The sequence below is a fragment of the Gekko japonicus genome, unplaced genomic scaffold (assembly GCF_001447785.1).
Source record: "Gekko japonicus isolate JY-2015 unplaced genomic scaffold, Gekko_japonicus_V1.1 scaffold406, whole genome shotgun sequence".
NCBI classification, from domain to species: Eukaryota; Metazoa; Chordata; class Lepidosauria; order Squamata; family Gekkonidae; genus Gekko; species Gekko japonicus.
In genome coordinates, this window is record NW_015171515.1 from 1,031,960 (window position 1) to 1,044,017 (window position 12,058).

The window sequence follows — 12,058 nt, forward strand, 5'->3', positions numbered from 1 at the left end:
GCCATCTCCTACGACTTCATAAACGTCCAATAGGATGCTCTTGATGCTTTGTCACGAACTTGCCACCACTGTCTCTCTAGCTGTCTGAGCCTTCGCTTCATCAGCCTTAGCTCCTGGGTATACCAAGGAGCCAGCCTTGTGCGAGGGCGCAGAAGGCATCTGGGAGCGATCTTGTCAATGGCCACCGAGAGTCGGCTATGCCAGTCCTCGACTAGCTCATCTAACGAGCAGTCAGGGAGCAAAGGATCCCGGAGAGCCATCTGAAGCCACAAAGGGTCTATTAGGCTCCACGGGCGAGCCAAAAGCCACTCACCACCCAAACAGGGTTGGGGTGACAAGTTCACTCGGGCCTTCAGGGCATGGTCGTCCGCACATGGAACTGCCGGGAACTGCCGTAGCAGTAATCAGGTCCACTGTAACCCCCGCCGCGAAGATCAAATCAAGCGTGTGACCGGCCTGATGCGTGGGGGCCGTTATATATTGGGAGAGTCCCAACGCTGCCATGAACGATGCCAGGTCCACCGCCCGGGAGGAGGCCGCATCATCAGCATGGATGTTGAAATCACCCAGGACTAACAGCCTAAGGCGCTCCAACACCCAGCCAGACACAGCCTCCACCAGAGATGCCAGGCTGTCCGCCCGTGCATTGGGCGGACGGTACACTAGCCAGACAGCCAAACTCTCCCCGGCTTCCCACACAAAGCCGGCACACTCAGTGCCTGCAATCCTCACCATTGGGAGCACCCTGAAGGAGTAAGCCTCCCGAATGAACAAAGCCACTCCTTCCCCTCACCCCAAAGTCCGAGATTGGTGAAGGACCGAGAACCCAGAAGGAGCCAACTGGGAAAGAGCAACAGTCTCCCCGTCTTGTACCCAGGTCTTGGTCACGCATGCCAGATCCACGTCCTGCTCCAGCAGGAAGTCCTGCAGGACCGAGGTCTTATTGTTTATGGACCTGGTGTTGCTCAGCACCAATGTCGGAGAGCAGTTTTTTATCCTTGCCCCACTGTCTGCCACCGTTGGGATGGGACGCAGGCTGGAAGACAATGAAGACAAATACAAGATGTTTTACAGTTTATGCTTATAGGAGTTCCTACTATTTATGATGAGGAGTAAAGGGGAAAAAGTTCATCCTAAAAGCCTCAGTGTTAAATGGAAATTTTGTGATGGGGTAGCTACAGGGAAATCTGGAGATGCCAAAGACTGAAGCTCGGACCTTCAACATGCGAAACGTGCTCTTCCACTGACTTCTAGCATCTTCACAAACCCAGATTTGTTAATCCTGTTTATCTTTCATTTCTAGCACTTCCCCTAATTTTAACCTGTCTTATCTTTGCCACAGCTTTGCTATCCTTTCCTAGTGCTTGACACTTGATAGTCTTTATCCACAGTCCAAATGCATAAATACTAGCTAGTTTGAATGTGCTGGCATGCCACAATTTCTGTTCATATACGTTTCTACACACCAGAGAACATCCTTGCCTTATTCATTCTCCTCACACAGGAGATACTCTAACAAGTGACCATTCTAATAAGTGATCCACGTAGGTACTAAGGAGAGAAAGTTATATGAATACTATACCACACAAACTCATACACAATTCTATTGTCTCTGAGATTGCTTTATTCAAATCACTTTTTATGATGTAGCTATATTATATAGCATAACTGTTCTGGAATAAATAGTTTCATATCCATTTCACCTATGATGACATAAGTGGATATAACCATGAATTTACACGGGTTTGTATATGGGACATAAACGGATGGAAAGTAGGAATGGAAAGCTATAACAAATGTGCAAAGAAATCTATGAAGTGTAAACACTAGTCATAATATGGCAGAAAGAGATTTAAAAACAGTGGGGTCCTACTGAACACGGATGCTGCTCTCAGATTAGTCGACATTACAGATGTATGAAACTATTAGTGTTTATTTTTGCTGGTTTCTTCCTGATAAGATTATTTACAGAAAGTTTTATAGAAATCTTTATTTTTAAAATACCAATATGAATATCATGGTGTAAACTGTGGCACCTGATATGACCCGGGGGGAGGCAGGGAGTTTGAACTTCTTGTTTCTATGGAGGAAATGAATAAAGTATATTCATTGTTACCATAACAGAACAAGGCCCAGAGAAATAAAGGCTGGCTATAAACTAGACAAAGTTATTAGACATTAATGTGCAGACAACACCTACCTCACTCCAGACCAGCATGGTGCCGAATATGACCTGTAACCCATCAAAGAAATTGTCTCCTATGATGATGACAGTGGCACCTCCCGTAGTCCATCCTTCACTTGGACTGATGGCTTTGATACATGGTGTAGCTGCTTTCCAACACACATGAAAAAGAAGTATTCAGCCGTTAGAACCAGATTTTAATGACAGAAGACTTGTGAGGGGAGGGAGTGGAAACAAAAACCTTTGATTTTCTTTCCCCCTCTACTAAGATTTGAGAGATCTTGCTCTCTCTGCCTTTTGTGTGAGAGATCCCAAATCAGATCTTTCAGGGGGAATGCTTCCCCATTAAATTTTTATTTTGTTTCCATTCTCTCTCTTGAGAGGATAATCATATTTGGCAGCCTCTAGAAAGAAAATAGCAGTATTGTTGGCTGAAGACTGACTGGAGAACAGAGTACATTTCTGTCATTATTTTTTGTAACACTGAATTCGTGTCTTTGCAAAACATGATCTCGGACTTTTTCAGATGTCTAGCATAATGGAACTCAATCTCTCTTAGTTGGACTGCCTGTGTCTAGACTGGTTTTGTTTTTTTTAAATTTCAGACAGCCACTTAATTTAATTCTCCTTTTTATCATTTTGGTCTTATTTTTGGTGTTTGGTGGTCATGAAAATATACAACATACATGGCATTGACCCAATTACATGTATTAGTGTTTGGTGTGAAATCCAAGATTGTGGAATAATTGGATATTGATTTTTTAAAATATTTTAATAAAATATTTTAATTATATATTATATCATTACATCATGAAATGAAGTAACTGGCTTCTTCAAATCGTTTCTTACACGTGCCTGTGTGTCTTCCTTTGATTATAGAAAAATACCTTCACTGAGCTCAAATCTGATAGGTTTATGCAATTTCTGACTCTTTCAAGAAAACATGTAGACAGCACGTACAGGTATAGATATCCTGGCCACAATTTGTTAAATTGAATGGCTGTGACAGTACACTGATATAACTCTCAATGTGGTCAAATCTGTGGAACCTTAAATCTGGAGACTGGAGCTGTGAATAGACAAGATAAATCTTTCTATAAACCACGTTTACAAAAAAAAATCTGAAATTAAAAAAAACACTGAGGGGTTTAAAAAAACCCAAATAATAGAAGCAGGGCCTGTAGCTTTAAGAAAATAATGCCCTCAGTGGACATTGCTGGGCAACCACACAGCCTTCAAACCTTGGTTTTTGTCAGTAAACTGCAGGGGAAAGGGGAAGGGCCATTTCCAGGGCCCTTTGATCTTTGAAGGATGATCTCGTAAGGCCAGGTCTGGCAGCAACTAACAGGTGTCTTGCTACCCACGACATCTATGGCTAGTGCAGGCCCAGCTGTTTGCTTCAGTTAAACAGCAGTGACTGCATGAAAGTCAGCAGGTGTAGTGGTTAGATTTTCAGACTAGGATCTGGGAGACCCAGGTTCAAATCCCTGATTTGCCATCTAAGCTCACCAGATGACTATGGGTCACACACACACTCTCAGCCTAAACTACCTAAATGGGTTTTTGTGGAGATAAAATGAAGGAGAATTCTGTAAGCTGCTTTGGGTTCTCATTGTGGAGACTGACAGAGTATAAATACAGTAAATAAATAATAAACATAAGTGAAGCTGGTGGGAAGATAAATGGTCGGCTGGTTGGCAAGTGGGATGGAAAGAAGGAAGCAGGGAAAGGGGAGAAAATATGGAGGTTGCTATGAGGAAATACTGTTGGGAAGGAGAAAGAGTGGTGCCCTCACAATTCTTGCAGTTCCCCACCGCAGAACTGAGGCCGGGCCAGTGGCCAGCACCATACAACTGGTACTGGCCTGACAGCCAACACTGCACAACCCAATCAGAGTTTTCCCAGACAGATACTGCCAGGAAGAGGAGGAACTGAAGACACGGGGGCAAATCAAGGTAGGCTGGCTGATAGAAGGGAAGGAGAGGGGGAAGCAGGAAAAATGGAGAAGGTAGGTGCTTTTAGGAAAGTGAAAGAGAAAATAGTGAGGAACAGGAAAATTACATGTCCCCTGCAAGTCCTTGCAGTTCCCCTGCTTTTAAAGAAAGGCTGGCCTAGATAATGTTTAATCAGATCAAGGTCTTTCTTTATAACTTATAAATAAGTTCATTTTGAAGTTCTGTTTAATTTTAAAAGTTGCTTATAGAAATGTGTAAAATAATGAGTTATGTTGATGTTTCTTATATATTTAAATGAAACAGGTCAAATAACCTAGGTTTTAAAAAGCTCTTGAGTAAATACTTCAGTAGAAAAAAATAGTTACAAACAAATAACAAAATTCTCCCTTTTAGAATTTTAATATTTCAAAAGTAATTCCGAAAGGAAAAAAGCAAATTAGAAAAAGAAATCAAGGAAATTCCTTAATATGTTGAATAAAAATATTGAAGTTATTACATTGCAACAAAATTCAACCAAATGGTAATGAAAACTACTTAAAACCCTACAAAACCAATCTGAAATTAAACTTCATTTTTTCAGATTAAAAAACTGAAACAAAGTTGTGTTTAACTGCCAGATACCACTTAATTTTTTCATGAAAATGATGCAAATTTTGCTAAATTATGTTTTGCCAAAAATATCCAAAAAATAACTAATACTTTGAATTTAAATAGCACATAAAAGAAAACCTCTAGTGCTAAAAATGAGGAACATGAAAGAATGTTGTGCACTCAGCTGCAGATTCATGGCGCCCTCTTCCCACTTCACACCATCAGCACCATCATCTCTAACAATTAGGGTTGCCAACTGTGGGTTGGGAAATTCCTGAGGATTTGGGGGTGGAGTCTGGGCAGAGTCTGATGGAGGCGAGGGACCTTGGAAGGATATAATGCCATAGAGTCCACCCTCCAAAGCAGCCAGTTTCTCCAGGGGAACTATAGTCTGGAGAGCAACTGTAATTCTGGGAGATCTCCAGGCTTCATCTAGAGATTGGCAAATCTACTGAAAATGTTGATCAGCTGGGGGGCACACCAAGTCAGAGTCCCATACACATTAACCACAAAACCACCATATAATTGTAATTATCAAGTAGACAAGACTCATGACAATTCTAGGATGTTTATTCCACACATTGGGTGTGATCACATGAGCAATTTGGGCTGATTTAGCCACCCCTCTCCTTTGGATTAAATGGGCTCAGTCACACAGCCACATCTGTCAGGCGTTCCCTAGGCATATTCAACCTGTCATAGGACAACTTGGAGCTGAGTTAAAAAGGCACCACATCACAAGTGGTGTTTTTGGTTCCCCACACATTCATCGTGCATGGCCAATGTCTGAACATGGGGGAACACAAGCAGAACGGGCTAGCAGTCTGAACCTGCATATCAAAATCAAATCAAATTTATTAAGAACAGTCATAAGACCAGCAAAATAAACCAAAATAGTACAACACCAAATCTATGACATAGAATCCTTGCAGCCTTAAATATTAAAATACGAGACCGGTCAACTCCGTCATTAATGGCTTAAGTTACAGTACATTCTACGCTTTTTAATTACCAAATAACAATATTTAGCAACATTGCGTGAGACAGAATCATAAGTATCGACCAATAAAAACTTCATCAAACATTCCTCGGCATATGTAAGATAATTAGCCAAGGGTTTAAAACGTGAGAGAAGGGGTATCAACAACTGCTGTCTCTCTTCGTCGTACTTAGGACAATGGAGTAATATATGGGAGGCCGACTCCACCTGTTCTAACAAACAGGAGCAAATTCTCTGGTGCATGGGAGTCCGGGTATATCTACCATAAAGTACTGCTGAGGGTAACGCATCAAGCCGTGCTCTAGTAAATGCCCATCTTGTATGAACATGGGGGAACACAAGCAGAATGGACTAGCAGTCTGAACCTGCATATCTGTTTCAACCACTGCGGGGGGGGGGGGGAGTTTTTGCCTATATGTGGCTGCCCGAGTCATTTTTTAAAATGCAAGTGGGTGCATGTGCATATGCACTCATGCATGCACCCACTTGCATTTTAAAAAATGACTGGGCAGCATGCTCCATGGCTGAGGAGCTGCTATAATGTGGATGTTTGACCATGGGATGGCCACGTGGGTAACCTGCAGCAGGGTGTGCTGTCTGGATGATATGCCCCACAACATTTTAAACCGGTACAATTAGAGGCGGCCCCATATTGTGCTACGCTGTCAGTGTGATCACACCCATTGATTATACCAAATGAATCAAAGCAAATATACATAGCATTTTTTAAATTGCAAATGCAAACACTATTTTTAAAAGTGATTTGATGAACAGGCAAAAATATTTTTCCACAAAACTCAGATAAAATCGTAAAGGAGAGTTTAAGTGTATGTGTGTATATTTAAGAAACACTACTGAAAATTACTTTGGGGAAAATGCTTTATTCCCATTTCTGGTCAGAAAAGTTCAGCCCAGATTCTCCAGTTTCTAAATGCTTCATACGATTATCTTCCATACAAATAACAAATCAACAAACTATGTAAGTCACCAAACCAAACGTGAGTGGACCGCTCCACTCCAAACAGAGTAAGCCAACAGATTGGCTGCAGTGCAAGTTGCAAATAATTGTGATGACACTAGAAACCTTTCTGAGTGATGGCTGGCATGAATAAAAAGCAAAGCAATTCTTTGTGTTCTGCCAAACCATATCAAGAACACTAGCCAGTATTAAATATCAACCATACTAGTCACAATGTTGCATTGGGTTAGGTGTCTTTAGCCACTGAATTATAGTCTAAATAGGTCTACTCCCTCTAAGTTGTGGAGTCTTGTGAGCAAAAATTCTACTTTGTGAGCTACTGGCATTGAAGTTGCGAGCGAGTGATTTGGCTACTGCATAAATTAGTTTGCTCTGGAGCCATCCTTCCGGAGCTAAGACAAAAATCAGTGAGCTGGAGGGTAAAAAACTGTGAGCTAGTGCACACTAACTCACCTTAGAGGGAACACTGTAAAGACCACTGTCGAAGTTTCTGCATTGCCCACTATAGCAATATAGATGCAACTGGGCCTTCTTTTACGTGTTGGATTGCATTCAACCTGTTCAAAATTGTGCACACATTCACCATTTGTATTTTTCAGTTCTGCATTTGGCAAGGCAAAATCTTTGTTTAAATAAATTGAAAAGGCCAATACATTCTTTTCCTATATTTTACTATCATGTATTGTTGGCTTCAGCAGCTTGAAACAGCCCAGACTAGCACAAGGTTACCAAAGCCTGGGAGCTGAGCATGGTTGGCAATGGTTAATACTTGTATGGGAGACCACCAAGGAGGACCCTGGATTGCTATGCAGTGGAAGGCTATGGCAAACCACCTCTTCTCATTTCTTGCCTTGAAAAGCCCATGAGGGGTCACCATAAGACAGCTGTGACTTGATTGCAATTAGTTACTGCTGGTGTTGCCATCATTATAAATATCTATTATTATTTAAATTATTGACTAGATTGGTTGGGTCACACACACTAAATAATCCATTTTCAGTGCACTTTCCAACTGGATTTTTACTGTGTGAACTGGCAATATCCAGTTAGAAAGTGCACTGAAAGTGGATTGAAAGTGGATTATTTAGTGTGTGTGACTGCAGCCATTGTCCGTATGGGAAATCTAGTCCTGCTAACCATTTAAGATGGGAGAAAAGAAAGAAACTTTCCCAAGATCTTTGTCTGAAAGTTCCAAGTTTTACATCTTATAGTATCTTTGCATTTAACCTGAGCTAACAAAAGGAATTGCTGCATGCACATGTAGAAGTAACTGATATGTTTAATTTGGACTCAAGCTACACTCATAAAACCATGCATAAAAACTCCAGAAAGCTTCTCACTTTTTTTAAAAAAAAGTTCACTCATGGTACTGGGCTTACAGCTAATAAAAGCAGTGTTTAAAAATATCGTCCCACTCCCTCCAAGGAATCAAATGCTCTGATTAAATCAGAGCATGAATAAAAATTAAAATTGCTTCTCAATTACACACTTCCTGATGGTATAGCCATACACCCCCTCACATAAGTTAAACACAAGAACATTCCATATATGTCATTGAGAAAGTCTATTTTTGAAAAAGTTACATATTAGCTATGGATCTCTAAATGTTAAAACATGTAGATATTTCCCCCTTCTTGCCAAACTTAAGATTGGTGGGAAAGGGAAGGGGTGAATTAACTTTCTACCCCTGTTTTTAACTGAAGGGAAAGTAAAGTTCCTAGGTTTCAAATCTTTTGTTCTGACCAGGTACCACCAAGCTGTAACGTCTTCTGTCTTTGGGACTGCCAGTTCAATCCTATGCCGAGTTACACCTGAACTCATTGATTTTTGTGCATTTAGTACAGAGTAATTTGGCATAAGATTGTACAGTAAGCCTCAGAAGACCTGGAAACCAAATGCCCACAGGTGCAGCAACAACTGGGTTACCTCAGCAAGTTAAAAGCAGTCTACTGAAGTTTGATAATAGATGTTAAGCTGTTAGTAGCTAGAAACCAAGTTCAGCTCCTAGATCCTAAGCAAATGCTTACAGCTAGAGAAAGGCAATTTCCCTGCCTCCTACTCTCACTGAGACCCTTTTTGCCCGCTGAAATTGTGTTCCTGCAGGACCTGAAGGAAGTGTGTGCAGAACAACTTGGGAACAGCAGGAGGAACTTGACAAAGGTCTTCCTCCCCTTCACTGCAGATGGAAATGCTATACCATCACAGATGTTGCTGCTGATGCACAGATGCAATGACACCTTAGGATGCCATGGGCTCCCTCCCTTGTCGTATGAGTGAGCTATCATCTCCTCAGGTGTGTGTGTGGGGGGAGATTTTGGTGTTTGGGAGATCAGCATGAAGGGGGGAGAGCACAAACCTCTGTTTCTTTGTCTCTGCAACCCTAAGCATGTGGAATCATGTTTCCTCTGCTATTGGTAGGTTTCTCATATCAGAGAGGGGGGGGACATAACCTTAGGACAGATGTCTGCATTTATACCCACACTCCCTTAAAGCATTTGAAAGTAAAGCATCAGATGACAGCTAATATCCAGAAATATCTCAAGCAAACCAAACCTGTGCTTACATAGAATTAGAAAGTCCTCCCAATGCCACTGAGATGGTGTGCTGATTGGCAGAAAATGAAAACACTGTGCACAGAAATGCCTTTTGGAATTATCCTGTTCGGTGTAAAGATAGGCTAACAGCAGCGGGTAGCTTTCTTTCCTACCAAGCACATATCTGCTGACTCAGTATCTCTCCTTTCTGCCCCTTCCACCTCTTGTTGTCTGGGAAAATAGAATCAGACAGTGAAGCATCAGAATGTCAGATAAGAAGGTTCCTGAGTCCTTCCAAATGCTGGAAATAATGCTGCTCATACGCAAAGCATTTATAGCATTTATTAATCAAAGTTGCTCAATTCAGGTTAGTAATCCATAATCATTACAATTGTAGTTTAACATATCCTGATTCTATAAGCATTCTCAGAGTTGTTTCACATAATGTGAGATTCTCTAACTTGAGGGTGTATTTGGGAGTTCCTGCTGGGGCAAAATATCTGATGAATTCTGAGGACAGCAAAAGTAGTTTTTATAAAACAAGCAGTGTTTCTCAAGGCATTTTATACATCCATACCCAAAAGTTAACTAAGGCGAAAACATATCCCTAAAGAAGATATATCTTACATTACCATTTCTGCTTGCTGGGTCAACAGAGGCAATGTTTTTAAAAAAATCTCTCTCAAATGGATGCTGCTAAAGGCGAAAACATATCCCTAAAGAAGATACATCTTACATTACCATTTCTGTTTGCTGGGTCAACAGAGGCAATGTTTAAAAAAAAAATCTCTCTCAAATGGATGCTGCTAGATTTGCCACAGTCCTCCTGAACACAGCATGTTAAATACCATTGTGGAGTTATGTGAACCTGAGCTAAGTTTTATTTTCACTATTCTGATGTTGCTTTTGTGGGAATCTCCTGTTTCTCCAGTCACTAAAGGTATAAGAGAATCCCCCCTTCAAGTGGTAAAAATAAAAAGACCCCCCCCCCCGTTTAACATAATGGTTCAGAAATGCTTATAGCATATTGCAGACTTAAAGTGGAAATTATTAGGTAGCTGTTCTTTGTTATAATAATGATCACTCCACAAATAAAAGCTCTTCTCCCAAAGGTACTGCAAGGCACAAAATGCTAATTCTGAAGATTACGTGCATGCTTTTATTAAATATTACTATGCCCTGTTCTGTTTGAGAGCTTCGCTGCTCTGATTGTTTTATGAGTGCCATGTTAATGTCATCCCCATCTCGCTAGCAGCAGGCACACATTTTAGCTTTTGCAGGAGAATTGATCAAAGGCCACGTGCTGTGGGAATTGCTGAGAAAACATGGACAAGCGGTAAAAATCTAACTGATTAATTGGTTTAAATTTCATTTCAGGGTGTTGAACTTTGGCTTGGGACTCTAATACTACACTATGAGTCAGGGCCTAATTACCAGATTTCCAATTTGTCTCAGCACAATGGTGGAGATGGAGGAAAATGAATGCTAAAAATAATCGTAATGGCGAGGGGGACCCTTCCTGCTTACTTTATCACTAATGCTCTGTGTGCAAACAGTTTTACTGGGATGTTCCCAGCATTGCCTAAAAAAAGATATGAGTACATTTAAGAAGCTACCACCAGAGTAAAACATGCAGGATTTAAGATACAGTGATGACATGGCCACAAACAGTATCAATCAAACTTTTGTATTAGAAACTTGCATTGATAAGCAATAGGCTCCGCATTTCACCTTCAAAGAGAAACAGTCTACTTCAATGATATAAAAACAAGGGCTAAAGGGGGAAACAGTGCTTGCTTCAGAGTTTATGGGTGGCCCTTGGAATGAGAGGGAATTGAACGCAGAGGTGTAGGCTTACTGAGGTGAATTAGTGGCATGCACAGCTATCAGAAAGGTTCTGCCACTGCTTTTATTTCACCCTTGAAATCTATTTGTCCTATGATTAATACACAGTTTGTGCTGGTGCCTGTAAGAATTACACCTACTCGCACCCTGTTTTTTCAGCCTTGACAACAAAATACAGGTTTAGCTTTTGCATTACATAGAGGAATACAACAATGGATGCAGCCCATGACAGAGCTAAGTTGCTATCCATATAAATATGGTTTTGATATGACTGAAATGAGCAAATGCAGTGCAGTTGTATAGAATTTACAAATGATGGTTATGAAATCATTCTGTTCCAGATTTGGGGGGGTTGTATTACTAGAAATATTTACTGGAAAATGCATAATGTCAGAATCCAGGTTTCTTGCAGAGAACAATTTTTTGAATGAACATACTAATGAAAATCATTTTAAAATTCCAGCAAAAAGGAAGGAGTTTAATTTTCTTCCACACAATCACCAGTATGCTCCTACAGGAAGTTTTTTGAAAAGGATTTTTTTGAGGAAATTGTGACTGGCTGGGAGGAATTTTCTAATTTGAAATGGAAAACATGAAAAAAACCCCATGAAAATAAAAAATGACATCAATGTGACAAACAGGAAGGGGGGGGGCAATGTCATCTCTGTGTGCCTCCATTCTACTCACGACTATTATCACAGTGAGGGTGGCTTTTCTCACTCTTGCGTGGAGTCTATTCCCTGAGTTTTAAGCTATACTTTATCTTAAGGTCATATTTTCTGGTGTATGCTGTGTTGTTTGATGACATTATTTAATTTGATTTTGAGAATTTATGCTGCTGTTCTTGTATATATATTTTAAATATGGGGCTGCCATATTGTTTTATATTGTGGTATTAATACATGATATATGTTTGGATACTGCCTGAAAATGAATAAAAATGGCAATAATTATTTTTAAATAATTAAT

At 40.5% G+C, this 12,058-nt stretch overlaps 1 protein-coding gene across 1 annotated transcript in view; it reads right to left on the minus strand.

Moving 5' to 3' along the window:
• The window catches only part of LOC107117282 (transcription factor COE1-like), a 103,139-nt gene that overhangs the window by 29,326 nt on the left and 61,755 nt on the right, over positions 1-12,058 (minus strand). Inside the window, exon 3 of the mRNA XM_015419377.1 lies at positions 2,201-2,331. Within this exon, the coding sequence (XP_015274863.1) occupies positions 2,201-2,331 (131 nt within the window). The remainder of the gene's footprint in view (positions 1-2,200; positions 2,332-12,058) is intronic.